Genomic DNA, 17922 nt, shown 5'->3' with positions numbered 1-17922 from the left:
CTTTCATTGCTTGAGAGGCTATATATATTCGTTAATTAAAGCATTGATGCAAAAGCTTAACTTTCCTTATCTCTCTTTTTTTTTTTTTTTGGCTGAATTTGCATATATCGAAGTATATAAAATGATGCTGGCACACCTCCTTTGTTTTATCTTCTTGCACACCGTTTGAATGTTTTATTAAGGCCAAATGACAAGTGTACACGCGGTGCGGTCTGCAGGACGCTAAAGGGAGTACGTACGTGAATACGATCACCTTGAATAAAAATGATTAATAGTAAATCTTTTTGGAAAATAGAGAGTATACAATTCTTTGAGGGAGATTACTAGTCAAATAAAATTTTAAAATGTTTGAATAGAACAATTAATTTATACATATAAAAACCAAAGCTTTTTTTTTTTTTTTTTCAAATATTGAATTTGAGGCAAATCTATATTCTTTTCACACTTCAGTGTTCATTCAAAACTCTAGCTTCCTCTAGTAAACCCTAGGAGATGTTACTTTTTTCCATTTTAAAGTATTCCACAATTTCCACTCCTTTTCTCTCAAGCTTCTTGTCGGACCCTTTCTCCTTTATCCTTCTTCATTTGCGCATATAGCACCAATTCATTAGCAACCTTTCAACTATTGACTTCAGTCTCGAGAAGCCTTGTATCTCAATCTGCTTATGGTCTGACTCAATTAAGGCACAACTGAAAGAAGGGTTCACAAAGGTCTAAAACGGTGGATCGAAGACATGGGAAGAGGCCTCTTTCATCCCGTGAATCGGAGGAGAAAGAGGAGCAACAACAGCAACAGCAACATCAATTATTTCCTTTCTATTCAGCTCGATCCCAACATGACATGACTGCCATGGTGTCTGCTCTTTCTCAGGTTATCGGGAGTACTGATAACAATAATTCTGTGGCTGTTGTTGGAAATTATCCAGCTCTAGCTGATCCTCAGTCAGCTCCAGCTATAGAAAACCGAGCTCCACAAGAACAAGGTACGAGAAGATTTTTCTTTGAATATGTTATTTGATTAAGAGCTAGGAGATAATGCTGTGCCTGTTACCTATGTCCCCGACCACGTTTTTGTCGTTGAATGTTACGGGCAATTGGGGATATGATAATAGGCCATCTTCGAAGAAATATGGAAAGTTTTTTGAGGAAAATAATAGAGATGGGGGACGCACTATTCTGATGTTGCACAGTTGCACTAGTTCATGTTGTTCACCACAATCTATTTTCTAGTATTTTCAAACACAAATCATTTTTAGCTGAAACCCTTGCTCTTGAGGAATTCATTTGACTTCTTTCAGCATAAGATATCAGATTTTAAGTTCCCTTACATTCATACTCATATTTCTGATTACATCTCTTGCGGATGTTTAATTTGATTTTGCTTCTTTGTATTCCTCTCCTCGCTTATGAATCATTCAAGTTTTAGTGCAACTATCTAAAAAACCAAAAGAAGTTCTAGTGCAAGAAGATGTTAAAGCTAATATATATATGGATGCAACACTTACTTTGTGGTCACATATGTTGTTGTATTACTATCGAAGGGAACCAGAGAAGAAGACACTATAGAGGAGTGAGGCAAAGACCATGGGGCAAATGGGCCGCTGAAATTCGTGATCCCAAGAAGGCGGCAAGGGTCTGGCTAGGCACATTCGAAACTGCCGAAGCTGCAGCTCTTGCTTATGATGAAGCAGCTCTAAGATTCAAAGGAAACAAAGCAAAGCTCAATTTTCCTGAAAGAGTTCAAGGGAAAACTGAGTATGGTTATCTTACAACTCGCCAAGACGCCCGAGTTGTAGCCGATCAGCAAGTTTCTTATTCTCATTCTAATCGATCATTTCCTCCTCCTCACGAGTATCCTCATATTCTTCAGTATGCTGAGCTGCTTAGGAGTGGAGATCAAAATAACTTGCATGATGAGGTGATCTCAAGTAGTACTAGTAGCTTTCCTGGAGGGCCACTTGCTTCACAGTCTTCATCAGGTTCATCATCAAACATATCATCTCAGGAACAAGGGCAACAGCAGTTTCTTCAGTTCCAATCTCCATACAACGTTGGAAGGACTTCAAGTTCCGGTAATTCGGAAATGTGGGAAGAGTTTCATAATAATACTTATGCAAGAAGGTAGTTTCAATACTTCAATGAATGTTCTCTAAGTTCACTTGGAGAATTGAAGTTGGGAGAATTATAAATTAACTCATGGCTTCTTGTAAGTTTTCTTTTCGAACTTAAACTTGAGTTTTCGTGTTGTTTCCCGTTTATTTTCGATAAAGGTTCGCAACAATGTGTGTTTTGGTTTTTACTTCAATCTTCCGAAGTGTATTAATAATTCTTGTCAAAGACTTCTGTCCAGAGATTACAAAAAAATCTTGTTGAAGACTAGAGCATTTTATAGACTCAGAAATCTCTACTATCAAACCACGTTTAGGTGAAATAATGGCCAATATTTTAGCATAATAAGTTTAAGTATCTGTCATTCATATTATCTTCTAGAGCTTTTCTTAATACAAACATCTAAATATTGAGATAAGGGTTTGTATTGTTGGTAATTAATATGCTTCTGGTTTGTCTAATCAAGGCAATGTTTGATCTGAATTTCATCTCCACTAATAAAATACATTACCCAAAAAAAAGAGGTATGATGTCAATTCTTCATGATGAACGTCATAGGCTGTTTCAGAAACCATGGAACGGTTTAAAAGCTTGATCATAAAGCCGGCCGATAGAGGGACACCAGAATTAATTAAATACCTAATATTTTGGAGGACTAAACATGGAGCTTTGAAATTCATGGACTCTAAGCCAAGGGTTCAGTCAAATGGGATCTTCTATATTTCTAATTCTTAAACCCTATATCTTTGAACCATGTGATGTAGCCGGCTAGCTCACTTCTGATTTTCTCATTGCATGTAATTCTGGATTCATTTTAAACCATCATATAATGTTGGCATTGGCATCCTAGGTTGGTCCGGCTTTTCTAATTAGTCATAAATATTTTTTTCCTCTCTATCTATTCATTGCTATTGCTACTCTAATCTAGTTGCCTTAATCATATATTTAAACCTAGCTAATAGCATTTCTGAAGGACTAGATTAGGTGATAAATTAAAATAGGCCATACATACAATTATTCAATTGAACTTTATTGACTGTCAAAATTTCAACTGTTAATGCTGATAAACGAACAGCGCAAAAAAAATCAGTTTTGCTGAAGTTGCCCTTCCAGTCATAGAAACTGGTATAGTGTGTATTCGTTTGCTTTTTGAATGGCAACAACTTGAAGTATCTTGGACTGCAGATAAAGTAATAGTTTTCTTCCCCAAATAAGCACTTTGATTTATAAAAAAGCGCCTTGATTTTAAATTTAAGGGTAATAAGTATCATCTGAATCAAATCCAGTTATGGTGGTTGATACCTCGTCTTGAATAAAGAGAGACATATACCTAAAGGGGACAAAAGATTAATTAGCTTATGTGATAAAGAAGTATATAAATATCCCAGTATTAGTTTAGAGCCTTAATTTTACATAGTTTTATTGAGCAAAAATACATGACCATAGCTTTTCCATAGTGTTTTTGGAGTACCACTTCACATTTTGACCTTGTAATCGTATTTGTAACTCCATTTATATTCCATTTTATAACTCCTAATCGTTGTAAAGGAAGAAAAGGCAAAAAGAAAGAAACTAAGTGCAACTCAAACAAATTTTACCCATAACACAAGCTCACATTTTACATAGGAATATTAATTATGCAAAATGTAGACAAGGCCAACAGTTTTGAATACTAGTTAGGCAGCCTTTGACTCTGATCAATCTTAAAAGAGCTTGCACCTCAATAATGGTCATAGTATTGGCCTACCATCAAGTTGTATCTTTACTATGCAGAAGTTAACTAGTTTCCACGAGCAATTCAAAATTTCGAAACTTTACAAGAGCAAATTATTTTCCTGTGCCTTTTCCCATCATGTTGAGAAGGTTTCTCAGCCTAGCCTACGGTTTAGCATCCTCATAATCGATTATCCCTCCAAACACCCATATGCACATATCTACTGCATATTATTCCTGTTGCTTGAACTATTTGAAAAAGGGAAAATTGCATAAACCTCCCCTGAGGTTTTTGACACTAGCACTCGCCTCTCTTGTGGTTTAGAAAATAGCACTGATCACCTTTGAACTTAAAGATTTTGTTGCAGATTCAGTCCATGCAAGTAAAGTTACCATTAAAAATTTGTTTTAAGGAGTAAGATGAGAAATTTATACCAGATTTGCCCTTCATGCTGCTTGTTAAGTTGTATTAACAAAAGAATGACAATATATGAAAAGCTATTAAGAATTAGTAAAATTCAAGGGGTGTAAGTGCAATTGAATGAAGTTTAACAACAATACATGAAACAGCGGTGGATACTAATGGCTAGTTAAACGGCTATATATCCAGATTGTTGTAGCAAAGCTTATAAAAATACACTTCACTCTTAAAACTCTCTATTAGCAATGTGAATAGCTATTTGTGAGAGTAATACAACTGCTTATGTTGTCAGCACCAATCATATATAATTAACAGCATACTTAAACATTACTAAAAGTTACTGAAAATGAGATAAGCCTAGTTACAAGTAATTAGAAATGCACACTAATAAGATAAAGTTGTCTTTAGTAAGTGAAAATTTGTTCATTAAGTTTCTGCAATTAATTAGGATATAAAAGTAAATTCATATAATTTATTGTTAGCAATAGGTCTAATTTCCTCACAGGGGAGGTCAGTGCAATTTTAGAAATTACAAGGGAGGTGAGTGCTAGTGTTAGAAACCTCAGGGGAGGTTTATGCAATTATCCCTTTGAAAAATGACCCTTTGTTCTAGAGTTTATTTCGTCTAATTTGTCCAAGATGCAAAAGTCTTCATGCTATAATGCCTTCCTTCGAATAGCCTGCATGACTGTGTGAATATATACACACTCAAGATTCCATGCAAATTAAACATGCATTAGAGAGGCTAAGAGGAAGGAAGTCGAAAAAGGTAGGCCCTCTTCCAGTAGTCCCATAAATTATACTAACCAAAACGCATTAATGTCTCTATATATAATGTCAGTTGGCACAAACATTACATTCTTGGTACTAATATAAAAGTATAAAACAACACTCGAAGAGTCAACTGTAGATAAAGAATACTCATCACTACTCTATGTATGAACTTTGTTTATGGAGAACAAGATACAAGGATAGATAGATATAAAGAAACTTCACCTGGAAGGCTACTTTCGGATGCCCTTTTGTCATTTCCAAAGTTTGAAAAACGAGATCCGTAGATAATATATATTTGGCTTTGCCAGGCTGAAAGCTGAGTTCTGCCGAAAAGATTTCCGCACGATATCCTGACTACTTTAATCAGTGCCAGTACTTAGATGCTAAGAGTAAGCTTGCAGCAAAGCATTTCATCTCCAGTAATCTTTATATACACTCTGGAACAAACGAACAAATGTGAAAATATAGAAGGTCTAGTCAAGTGTTTGAAATTCCTTGAGGTCATGGAATTCGGCTTTGGTTGACGGACAAAATGAACTCAAAACTAGAAGCCAAATGTCGTGGCTATCGAAGCAGCCAAATATTCTCGGTGGTTAATTAGCCCACGCATGCATTTTTTGGTAATTAACTTTTTTCGGCGAAAGAATACAACCAAGTACGCGTTGCTGAACTGCACGACTAATATGAAAACAAACTCAAACTACCACTTATGAATGCTGGGGGAGAAGAACCTGCGCAAAGAGCCAAAGTTTGGTGCCTGTGGTTAAAGTAAAGAAAATTGCAAGAAAGTTCAATTATTCATCCTATCATCTAAAAACGTAATTAACAACGGAGATGAATTGAAGAGAGTTATATTGATAAGGTCAGCAACCTGGAATGATGATTTTCTTTTTCTAGGTTATTGATAAGTTTCTCAACTCTCTCACTATTCGTTTTGTTTGTTAACGTTCGATATAATAGTGGATCATTAATTAGTTCTCCCTCATCGAGATATATTTACTTTAACAGAGATTATTTGTGATAATTTTACTGTAACACTTCTTTAGATGCAATGTATGTGCGAGCCATCAGGCTTTTTCGATTTGCAATATTCACGTTTGTTTGTGTGTAGCATGTGGTCGGGACGCTACAAAGCAAAGTGCTACCAGGCTAGAGGTTGTATTTCGAGGAAAAGCTAAGCTATTCATAAGATTCTGAAGGACAAAGAAATAGTTTCAATTATTCAACATTCACAAAACGGTTTAGGGGGTCTGGTCTGTTATTATATTGGACATGAATGGATGTGGTAGAACTTATTATACTTTGAAGGGCAAAATCTGCACGCAAAATAATCATGAGGGGCGTAGTACAAAATTTTAGGCAACTTCTTTCACGGACAATAATATGTTTGATTTAATTTGTGAAAATCATTTCTTTTCAGTCAAACGCTATTCATTTCTTGAAGGGGGGCGGCTCACGGCTGCATGGTTTATTGTTTTCATTTGGTTGATGAACTCACGATCATGGTTGACATGAAACTGGAAAACAAGTTGGCGTATTCGGTTTGAAGACTTGCGTCTTAGTTGCCCTCCCACGCAGCCGAAATCAACTCTTTTTGTTGTCTTCTTGATACAGATGAGATGTTGAAGTTTGAATTTGTTTAGTTGTCTAGCTTGACTTGGCTAATTAATCCTATCCCCAACCAACGAAAAAATAGACATGCCCAAAAAAAAAAGAAAGAAATTTGAATCTTGATCTCATCATTCCTAGTCTCCTGTCGTTTATTTCGCACTTACGTAAATCAGGATGTGATTAGCACACGGGCCACCAATTATCATTTACTAATCCGACAGATGGGCTTTGTGAAAAAAACTATATATCGATCCCGGAATGATTACTAGATTAATATCCATCCATGTATTGAGTTTTATGAATAATAATATATAAAGGATTCAAATATAAACACAAGAAAACCCAAACTAGGTACATTAACAATCACCTGCATGAAACCCAAACTAGGAATAGCACATCATGAATAACAAAAGATGTCACTATAATTTATACTCAAATTCACTAATGACGTTTTTTGATGACTTTACAAACTAATATTTTTCTTCATTTTACGATAATCTGTCCATTTAGACGTTCATCAACTCATTAGCTGCAAAATTTCATTAAAAAAAAAATGGCAGTCTTGTGCTTTGAAACCAAAACCAAACAAACAAAGAGTCGAGAAGTGATAGTATTTGACATGATTTTGATGATCTATTGATGCTTGGAGAAATCAAACTAAGTTCATATTTAAGATCGAGGAGTGAACATATCGAGTCAAGAATTATAAGTTCGTAAGGGGAGGGATCATATAGCAGCTGACACCGGACGCGTGAAGAAAAAAGAAGATCAAAATGAAGAGATAGCTGCAATATTGGTTAACGTCATGATAGCTCACTGTTTCTTCTTGGCCTAAATTGACACGTAAAATTAGCTATCCTCATAATCTCTGTGTAATTTCTTATCCCAATTCCCACCAACCAGATATACAAACAACAAAAAAGGTATTTGATACCTCACATTTTTCACAGACGCCAAGGACTCCACGAATATGAACACTGGAAAATGAAAAAGAAGGAAAAACAAGAAAGCTCGCGTGTACTTCATTCATCGTACTACTTTCGCGAATTTATCAGTTTTCTTTCTCTTTCTTTCCTTATACTCTCAAGTGGGAAATATATGATATGAATAAGGACTGCTTTTGGCTGCCGTCTTCCATCATTCTGAACCACCTTTAGATTTTTGGCACCGCCCTAAAAGTATGTACAGCACACGTGGAATAGTTTGAAAGATGCAACTTAGGTAAAACTCCATTATCTTGATCAAAGGTGAAAAAGAAGTGGCAGCAGAAAAGTTTTTAACTGTTCAAGGATGTTATCTCGTGGATAACTACAGATCTAAACGTTCTGAGCAATGATTTATTTCTCTAGGCACCCACAGGAATTGGACCTTTCTGATATTGTTCCAATTGGGGATGCTTATTGTTTCACTAAAGTTGATTACGCATTGATCGTCTTCTCCCTTTTCACTTTTTCTCTTTCTCTCCTTTTCCTTGGCACGGGTGGAGGGGTTCTTCGAATCGAATCATTGAGCCGGGGAAGAGAAAGGGTTGTTGGTAAAGAAAGAGACACATCAACGAATTCAAGCAATGAGGCCTATTTTTTTTTTCTTTCTTTTGTTAGTTTTGAGTTTGCGAAGCGAGAGAAGGAATTCAATTGATATGAACGATGACACAACGAATTTACCTAAGAATTTTGAACATTAAAAATTAAATGAAGCCTATTGTTGACGTATAATTTTATCCTGATGGCGAGAATATATGCAGATTTGAACCTTTGCCCTTGGCGTCCTTTTAATTATTCTTGTTACCTTTTAACTAATTAATTATAGCTTGACCACATGAACCTATATAACTAGTATAAGGTCCCTTGGCATCAAGTTGATTAATTCACCGTAGAAAGAAGATTTGATACATCTGATAGCAAAGCAAAAGGTCCTACTATTCTAGAATAGTTATTAAACTCGATCTGACCCGATTCAGCAATTTAATTGGATGATCCAATGAATCGATAATCTAGTCGGATTGAATCAATAGTTAGACAAGAGAACGGAGCATCCTTTTAACTTGTCAGTAATTCATCAGTTTAACCGATAAAATCTCAAAAAATTGACGGCTCAACCACCGGTATAATCACTAATTTGAATCATTGATTAAAATTTTAATAATTCAAATATATTGTTTTACTATATAATACAATCACCGATTCAACTACTAAACTCGCAATTGAACTACTAATGTATTCGACCGTTGACCTTACCGGATTAATGTCTGCACTGGGTTTAATAATTATATGTTGATCAAGAAGTCATCCAATTTCTCCCTATTTACAAGTTCATTTCAAGCCAAAAATCATTCTACGGTTATTTTTCCCCTACGTTACTTGTTAACGTTAAGCGCAGCAATCTTTGTCCACCCAAATCCCAGAAGAATAGACAACAAAGTGCCCTCGCCAGAAGTACCATTCGATTGCGATTTTTGTGTCCCCACGCTGAAGACTTCTTTGCGGCTAGCGCCTAGCGGGACATATGCAAAATACTTTGAACAAGTCCAAGGAGTGGAAGAAATGAATGTAAAAATGATGGCCATGAGAACAGAGAAACGTGTAACATAAAACATGATGACCGAGTTCTAACATGTTGTGACAATTATTACTTCGGCTGCTCGGCGCCGACTTCCTATTAATGTTGTCGGGCTCGGCCTTTTCAAACTTTCCGGCAGTCGGCGATGATGTTAGCTTACCTTAATCCTCAAGTTTTGACTTATTTTTACATGGCATGAACGGTAAGTGAAAGGGTAGACACGTTTCTACCAAAATAAATAAATAAATAAATAAAGAAGAGTAGACACGTAACATAAACTAATGCTTGCTTGATTTTCAAGTTTTGTGAAAAAAAAATTGTGTTTTCGAATATATTCACGTTTTGGAGATATTTTTGAAAAATTTTACTGTAGCAGAATTTTTAGAGTATATTTGAGATATTTTTAGAATATATTTTGGGATATTTAAGAGTAGTAGAGTTTTTAGAATATATTTTGGGATATTTTTTAAATATTAAAAAAAATTTAGACTACTTTTTAGGGTACCATTTAGAGTAATTTTTAAAAAAATTTATAGTATTTAAAAAACTAAATCTTTCAAAAACCGATGGATCCAAACATTTAGACTGATTTTTTTGAGAAGGTAAAGGAAAGGATATGGAAGGAAATGGAGGGATAAAATCTAGTTATTTTTTCTCAAAGCGGACGGAAAACACACCAAAATTAATGAAGATTTGAAATTTTCTAAAAAACTTATTATGTGTTTATAAATTAGAGTTTTATACTATTGATAAAAATGTAACTAACTTGGAATTGTTTCCTTTCCTTTCATTTTGTAATTCAAACAAGATGAATGGATTTCGATTTTCCGTATTCTTCTTTTTGTATATTTTTTTTCCGAAGCCCTTTCCTTTCCTTTTCTTCATTTACGTTCAATCCAAACAGTGCCTTAACAAATTTCTCAACTCCTTTTATTTTTTCTAATATCATGCACACATCATATTAAAAAAAAATAACTGCGATGTTATTTTCTAGAAAAAGGTGGGAAAAATTTGTAATTCTAAAATTTCTAGAAGTGTCACCGACTCTCTTCAAAATTAGTTCAGTCATGAACTAAATTAGGTCAACTAAAATTTAATATTTGTCAACTCTTACACTGATTGATGATTGTGTGAACCCATTAAAATGATCGCCGCAAGCTAAGGCTGTTTCTTGCTGCTAAGAGAAAATTCAGACTTAATTTAAACGAGACAAATTTGCAAGTTCATTTTCAAAAGTCCACTGCAATGCAAATATTTCAACATCAAGAATATACCCCGAGCCCGTTAATGTGGATCGAGAGCGTGTTAATGCTGGGCAAGGTTTGATAATTACACACAATCAGCTTGGGCCTCATAGAGCGTCGCTCAGCTTTGACCCAACACCTTTTTCAAACCCAAAAAAAAAAACTTTGACCTAACACCAATTTCTAGGTCACTGGACCGCTTTTGTTCAATTATAGAGTCACTTTGCTGGGCCGCCCACTATGGCGTGTAGACGAGGTTGGCATTTGCAGTCTAGGATGATTACAACTTAGGTTCGGTCGCTCACCAATAAGTACAGCTAATCTACGCTATAAGCCATTCAACATTAATGTTAATCTTTGTTTGATAATCTAGTCCAAAATTTAGAATTAATGAGTTCAAATGTTAACATTTTCACTTATTACTTAATTTGATATATACACTTATATATATCAAATTTAATATTTAACAATTAATAACTTAATATATTCAAAATTTAAATTTCAGTTTTTAAAATTCAGGTTTATCAAACACACCCCTTCTTAAGCTCAAAATCAATCCAACATGCTGCTTTGATTCCCATATTAGGGGTTGGACCATTGGAATTCTCTCCATTTATTTACACCCTATTACTATTACTTTATAAAATCATCCTATTATATCATTTTACTTTTTTTTTTATTCCTTGATCAACATACTAAAAATTAATATTTCTAAAAATATATTTTGACATTTATTTCACAAGAAATCTTTGAATGGTTAAAAAATCAAAATTATAATAAAATTTGTGATAATTAATGAAAGGACAAAACTTAAGTCAATTTCCTACAAAATTTTATACATAGCAATCGAAGTGCTAATAGATCATCAACGGTGTTGATTTTTTTTTAAAAAAAAAATTTCCAAATATATTTTTGTTAATATGTAATGTGGAGAAGTTCTCTTCAATGCAATGGAGCCCTAAGTTAAAGATCGATCCTCGACTTCATTAGTGTAAAATTCTCTAGGCTAATTTTGTATTCATCCTCTTTTCCAACAAAGTAACTATCTTTGTTGCGAAGAAGACGTGAGACACTAGCTCAGAGGAAAGCAAATGGGCACAAGCCAGAACAGACAGAATCTGAGGCACAGCATTTATGTGGTGGCGTTAGGCGGAGCCGCGGAGGTAACAGATTCCAGTGTCATTCCTTGATATAAATGTCAAACCGGGTTGTGAAAAATAACACGAGGTAAAACAAGGATGAACCCTTGAATCACTTGCTAAATGACCCAAGTTGAGCAGAAAGAGAATGGCTCATCGAGTTACGCTCTCCTCGAAAGCAAAATGACTCTCTTAACTTGGCCCCTGCGCTTTCATCTGCTCAATAGATTCCAAACATTCTTTGGCTCTATGAACCTTTGACTGAAGATAAAAGCTCCCATTTGTTGCATTTCTTTCAAACAGGGTATCATACTTCTGCAGGTGGAAGGAACAATGTCAAGCTAAAATGCAAAAGGATCACAGCACAAAAAAATAGAATCAACACAGTAATGACCTGCAAGATATCTTGCCACGATGAATTCTCTGCCACGCCAAGAATTTGCCTTGCTTCTGAGTCGGTCATGGTTTTACTCGCTCTTCTGATGGTCTGAACTGCTTCTTGAGCAGCACCACTTCTTGATGCGTCTGTCGTTAGTCAGGAACAAGTTATTCAACCATTTACTGTAGAAACTTTCCAAAGCAGGCAATAACAGTGCATGAGTTTCATGTATGGAATGATTATCATACATGAAATGCCATACTTCTCCTTCTCATGCTATGCTAGTCAATTTCATTAGCTAAAGTGACAAGAGAACAACACATTATCCTACTGGATAGATTCTTGTTAGTTCTGATCAACCAAACACCAACATGTAATGCAGTGAAAAGCTAGTATCTGAAGGTCTCACCACAAGATATCATAAGCAATGCTTCTCTAAGTAGGGCAAAATTTCTAAATTGCCCAAAAATATATCTTCAGATTGTGAAGTTTTGGTTAACAATTTATTTCTTGCATCTAATATCAATAAGCCACTGAACCTGGGAAAGTATATAATTGTCCTTCAATTAGTGTTAGTTCATGATTAAAATTTAACCTCTCCCTTCAGCCATTTTTTCCTTTTTAATTTCCTTTTCCAGTTCCACTCTGATACAAGAGCAAACCACCACCACCACCACCGGCAGCCCACCCACCAACCTCTCTCCCATCCCCACCACACAAAAGGTTCACCCTGCCAGCCCCCTATATACATTGCCGTGATGGCCTGCAAATCACCCAACAGCAAAGCAAATCTCAAAGAACCAACTTTAATTTATCAACCATATTTAAAAGCTTTACTCCTCCCACCAGATTAGAAAGTCCGAAATGTTTCAAGTCAATAACATTCCATTGCAATCATCAATTCAGATTCTCTTCCCCCTAGGGCTTTAATTGCTGACTTTATTGTGCAATAATGAAGCTCAAAAAGCACACGTTTAGATTTTCAATGAATACCACTGTGCTCTGTTATATAACAGGATTGCATTTGATTCCACCAAGTATACATTAGAATTGTGAACTCCACACACTACCACTTTGCTCAACCAAACTCTTCCCAGCCCTTGATATCCACTCCTAGCAAGTCAACATGGCCCTTCGGCACCTATAATTGCACTTCCAGAACAACCCCACTCCCCTCTCTTGCCCAGTTCCCCTCCAACGCAACAAGCCCCCCACATCATAAATCACCCAAGTTAGTAGCTACCATTATCAGAGGGAAGATACTACATCACTTTGAATAGTTCATTGACCTATTTGATACAAGAAAAATTGGGTGGCAAATTCTCTGGCACTAGTACGGCCTAGTTAATCATATCTACCCTTTTATCAAATACCATTAATTTTATACCTGAAGATGGAACAAAAGTACAAAACGCAGAAAAATATAAGCTGCAACCCATAACAACTGAAAAAAAAAAAATATAAGCTGCAGAAAAGAAACTTACTTGCAAGTGCCTGACGATACGCTTGGACAAAAGCACGTGCCATTACTCCTGAGCCAATTACAATTAGATTTGCCAGAATTCTAGCTGCCTGCAACAAGAAGTTAAACGAGGTTGAAGTATTTGATATGTTTGTCAACAGTTGCTAGGAGCAAACAAGAAAATGTGGGTCGAAAAGGACATCGAATGTGAAAAGATGCACAAACGTGTGTAGCAAAGCGAACATAAATTAAGCCTTTTTGATGCATTGTGCGTTCAGAACTGGAAAATTTTTCACAAAAGTAGACACCTTTATCAGTTATTCAATTCTCTCAAATTCTGCTTGAAGCCAAGCAAAAAGTTTAACTCCAAAAACAAAATTATGCCAAATCTTTTAAATTCATGGTCAAAAGATGTTCATAAAGACATGCAAAAGCTAAACTACAATCAAGTAGAAAGCAAAACACATGTAAACAGAAGTCGGAATACGTCGTACCATCTTTTACGATTAGCGGAGCAAAAGTTCCAGTCTTGGAGAAATTGACCTCAGACACAAAGTACCTATAAGCAATGATAAAATCATATGTATGAGCTTGACAATATAATCTACTTTCTCCAAATCTCTGTAGCTAAAGAACATAATATTGATTCCACGATTAATGACATTCAAAGACCCCCCCCCCCGGCCCCACAAGAGAGAAAAAATATTTTTTGGTCAATTTTTATCAGCAGGCTGAATAATAAAGAGAAAAAGATAATAAGAGTTTCTTTTTTTAAAATTTTCTTTTATACCTAAAAATCAAGATTTAAACCCTCACTTGGGAATTGGAACCTGGAAGTGGAAGCTCTTGAGGGCTTTTAGGGAGGAAAACAAAATGAGAGGGTGGTTTGAGGAGCCAACTAAGTTGCTCGGTTGTGATATTGTTATGGTGTTGGCGGTGGAAGGTGGCGGTTTGGAGAAGCGGGAGCGGAGGCTGCTTGAAACAGATGGCCAAAAAATGATTATTAGGCGGCTCCTGCTGTGTGCCGGTTACCGCCAAGTCCGAGACCCTTTGCCCAAGGCACCCCAGTTCCCACGAACAGCCCGTAAACGATTTCTTTAAACAACTTTGGCCAAATGGTTAGCCATGAAAATCTGTTTTTGGAAAAAAAAAAAGAAAAGAAAAAAAAAGTTACTTTATTAAAAAAAGAAGGCTCCGAGAGCAAAAGAAATTAAGCCAGCATGTGGAAATTGGGCTTCAATGTGCTATGAATTAAGCTTTTAGAATACTCAGCTATTGGGCTACAAAAGTAGGCCCAAGACGCTACTAAATAATCTCATTAGTATTCACACAAGAATATGGCAAAATACGAGTAGCGCCAAGAGTTCAGTAAACCCGGTTCAACAAGCGTGCCTAGTCTAATGATGGAAAGCTATTTGCTAAAAGAGGTTTGTTAGAGCATTAGGGGCAGGATTTGAAAAAAAGAAAAAGAAAAAGAGGGAATCATACTTGCCATGAATCTGATCATTACATGCTTCCGAGCAAATCAATATCAACCATAAGACGTAGATTCCAATTCCAAGTCATCCTACCATTAGAGTTTACATAGAACATAAGAGAGTGCTGTTGAGGTGAAACAAATGTACGCTTAACTGCTTCTGGCAATCACTCTATTTACACTAGGTGAGAAAGAAAGGATAGCTTCCAAAGGAAAAGCCATGTTAATTGCTCCTAGATCAACCAACAAGCAAGGAGCCCAGCATCTGTTCAACCATGTGGTCAGGGAGTAATGCGCTTGCGTGACAGAACTTGATGAATTGTGGTTGAAGGAGAAGAACCCAATGGTGTCCGAAATTCGATCCTCGGAGTTTGTGGACTAACTCCTGCTAATTGGCTAGTTTTATTTGGCCTGCAACTGATTGGAGATACTGCCCTTTTCGATCTAAGATATCTCTCACAGGTTCCAATGCCTAGAAGCTCCTTTGCTCCAAATGGACTGTCAGGTACTTGCAGTTTTCTTTTTTTCCTCAGTAGCTCCCACAGTAGCTTTTCATCCTTAGCTTGATCTTCCTCCGCATATAGAAGCTTCACGGACTAGATTCAGGGGAAACAGTTTAGGATTAGATCGTAAAAGACTATCCATACCATATACTCATGAAGCCCATAAAAATAGAAAGCATCAGAATACAGAAGGTACAATTCCCAGAGTACACTGCCTAAGCTATCTGCGTAACAAGTTGCTTCAGAGAAGATTACTGTCTAGCAATGTACAAAACCTACTTTCAGTAGAAATTGTAAAAACTAATGGCTTAAGGAAACCAACAATGTATGTATTTGATATTATGATGCTCGAGTAATGTGATATTCACAAATGTACAGTCATAAAGCAGATGATAGAATATCCGTGTTAAGCTGAATCAAAAGTATAGTTTGAGTATTATGCCGTTCATAGTAGATTGAATGTAGAAAAAGGACATAAAAGAGTTCATTTTTTCCTATCTTTTATGGATAAATTTTCTTAGTTCTTTAGCCACATAATCTTGATTGGTAAAGGAGTTACCTTTACTATATGTTTTACTAGAGTGATAGAGTGATCATGATCTGAAATTTGCAAGGAAAGTATGCAACTTTAATGAATTTGGTCAAAGGAACTAAGGGATACCTTCTCAGAAACAGAATGTCCTCTTGAACCATCATTTATTTCTGAAAGAAAACGCTGTTCTTCCTTCAACATTTCCATTCTTCCTTCAGTTTCCCTCAACTTATTTAAAGCATCGATTCTACTCTTTTCAACTGCTCTCACCTTTTTTCTTGCTTCCTCCAACTGTAGGCTTCGAAGCCTCATTTCTCCTCCAATCTCCTCCACCATTGCCAGCAGATTCGGACAGGTTCCAGTAACAACATCAGTTTTAAGTTCATTAACATACTGAACCATTGGATTGCACATTTTATCACCCAGCTTAGTCATCAGGTTTTCCACTCCAATCTCCACTGAACCAAGGGCTGAATCAACATGGTCATAAGTGATTTTCAGAAGCTTTACCATGTTGATAGAGGTGCCATTACTTTGACATGATTGGTGAGTGGCATAAACATATGCAACAGCTTGCTGAAATAATTTTTGGATAGATGCCCGTTGATCAGCAAGGGTCTGAAAGATGTCATCTTGGCTAGAATTAACCTGGGCCTCAATTTGTTTCAGAAGCTGCACTAATTGCATTAGCTGCAGTTTTTGTTTATGGATTAGCTCCTTGCATGCTTTGGTGGCTTTAGCGGCAACATTTAGTCCCTGCAAACAAATGATCAGTACAACCTACCAATTGAAACAGTCAACAAGTCGCCATCTCACATCAAATGCTATTGGATGGTTTCTTCACTAGAAAAGCAACCAAAAAGCTGAGAACTCGGTGTAATTGGGACTGCAGTTGGATAATCCAATGACATTGAACTAACCATATTCTCAGTCTAATCCTTAACCTAATCAGTAATCACTATGCATAGAAAACCAATATTTTTTTTTCTTTTTTGTGGGGGGGGGGGGGGGGGGTGGTGTTGAGGGACGGGGGGAAGCTCAGGGATTATTAGGTCTAACAGAAATACTATTCAATATCCTAAGAAAGACAATAAGAAAAAGAAAGAGCTGCTTCGGAATGAGAATTCCATTGACAAAAAAACTCCCCTCTGCCATTAATTGTTTACATAGTCCTTCTTCATCGGAAGAAAAGCACACCAGCGATCAGTGAAATTCTTAGTAATCACAACAAGATGAACATTTTCTAACAGGAAGATTATGCCAAAAAAAAAAGATCACCTCAAATTTACCAATCCTCAGGTTTTCATCCATTCCCCTCATAGCCACCACCAATCTACTGCATACTTCTTCAGATTTATCTCCATTCCTTTCCCGTTCCTGTTAAGGAAAATGAAGCGCATAAGTATTCGATTATCGACAACTTTTACGTCATACAGAAATTGAACAACACACAACACATGAAAAATTCACGCGCACGGGACCAATGTCCAATTTGATATGAGTATGCACTGAACAATCACGACATGAACAAATAGGAGATTAAAATTAGTATACTAATACTTTATAATTCGAAGGATAATAGTTGTTCTTATCATTGATAATAATGGAACTGAATCGTCCTTCGTCCGCCATTTCCCCGGTCTTCAATCCAACAAGCATCATCAATGGAATCGCCAGCGACGCAAATACATCTTCAGCCTTTGACAAGAACATAAATCACACACACAATTCAGGAGGACAAAAAAAAATAGAAATGGAAGTCTTCCAGTATTTGAAAATGTACAGCACGAAATTTGAATTAATATTTGAAGTGTATGATCAGATAATGATAATCATGACAATAGTACTTCGATCAAACTGGTTCGGATGTGAGAATGGAGCTGATTGAATGCGATTTTGATCTGTTCTTGTTGAAAAGAAATTCGTGAGAGCTTCGATTGAAGATCGGCGATCGGAGAAGGAGACCTAGTTGTGGAGCGATGCATTTTGGCGCCAAAAT

General features: G+C 36.2%; 3 protein-coding genes across 4 annotated transcripts; 1 reads left to right on the top strand and 2 right to left on the bottom strand.

Moving 5' to 3' along the window:
• Positions 1-694: 694 nt before the first annotated feature.
• Positions 695-2393, top strand: LOC113767943 (ethylene-responsive transcription factor ERF114; the record flags this gene model as incomplete). The annotated part of the gene is made up of 2 exons (XM_027312149.1): positions 695-983; positions 1542-2393. Coding segments are annotated over 2 exons (873 nt in total), but the record flags the coding sequence as incomplete, so codon positions are not given.
• Positions 2394-11390: 8997 nt separating this feature from the next.
• LOC113768413 (mitochondrial import inner membrane translocase subunit PAM16 like 1) lies at positions 11391-14492 on the bottom strand. Of its 2 annotated transcripts, none has more exons than XM_027312757.1 (5): positions 14202-14492; positions 13906-13970; positions 13434-13521; positions 11965-12095; positions 11391-11885 (listed from the first exon to the last, which is right to left on the bottom strand). In XM_027312757.1, the coding sequence occupies exons 2-5, from the start codon at positions 13906-13908 to the stop codon at positions 11763-11765; spliced, it is 345 nt and encodes a 114-aa protein (XP_027168558.1). In that variant the 5' UTR covers positions 13909-13970; positions 14202-14492; the 3' UTR covers positions 11391-11762. The 2 variants fall into 2 exon arrangements, with proteins under 2 accessions (XP_027168558.1, XP_027168559.1); XM_027312758.1 differs by having other exon boundaries at positions 14228-14492.
• A 393-nt stretch (positions 14493-14885) lies between these two features.
• LOC113769454 lies at positions 14886-17888 on the bottom strand. Its single transcript, XM_027313900.1, has 5 exons — positions 17771-17888; positions 17484-17621; positions 17202-17300; positions 16053-16679; positions 14886-15484 (listed from the first exon to the last, which is right to left on the bottom strand). The coding sequence occupies exons 2-5, from the start codon at positions 17583-17585 to the stop codon at positions 15170-15172; spliced, it is 1143 nt and encodes a 380-aa protein (XP_027169701.1). The 5' UTR covers positions 17586-17621; positions 17771-17888; the 3' UTR covers positions 14886-15169.
• Positions 17889-17922: the final 34 nt, after the last annotated feature.

The sequence above is a fragment of the Coffea eugenioides genome, chromosome 4 (assembly GCF_003713205.1).
Source record: "Coffea eugenioides isolate CCC68of chromosome 4, Ceug_1.0, whole genome shotgun sequence".
Lineage (NCBI taxonomy): Eukaryota > Viridiplantae > Streptophyta > Magnoliopsida > Gentianales > Rubiaceae > Coffea > Coffea eugenioides.
This window is presented reverse-complemented; position numbering and strand designations above follow the sequence as displayed.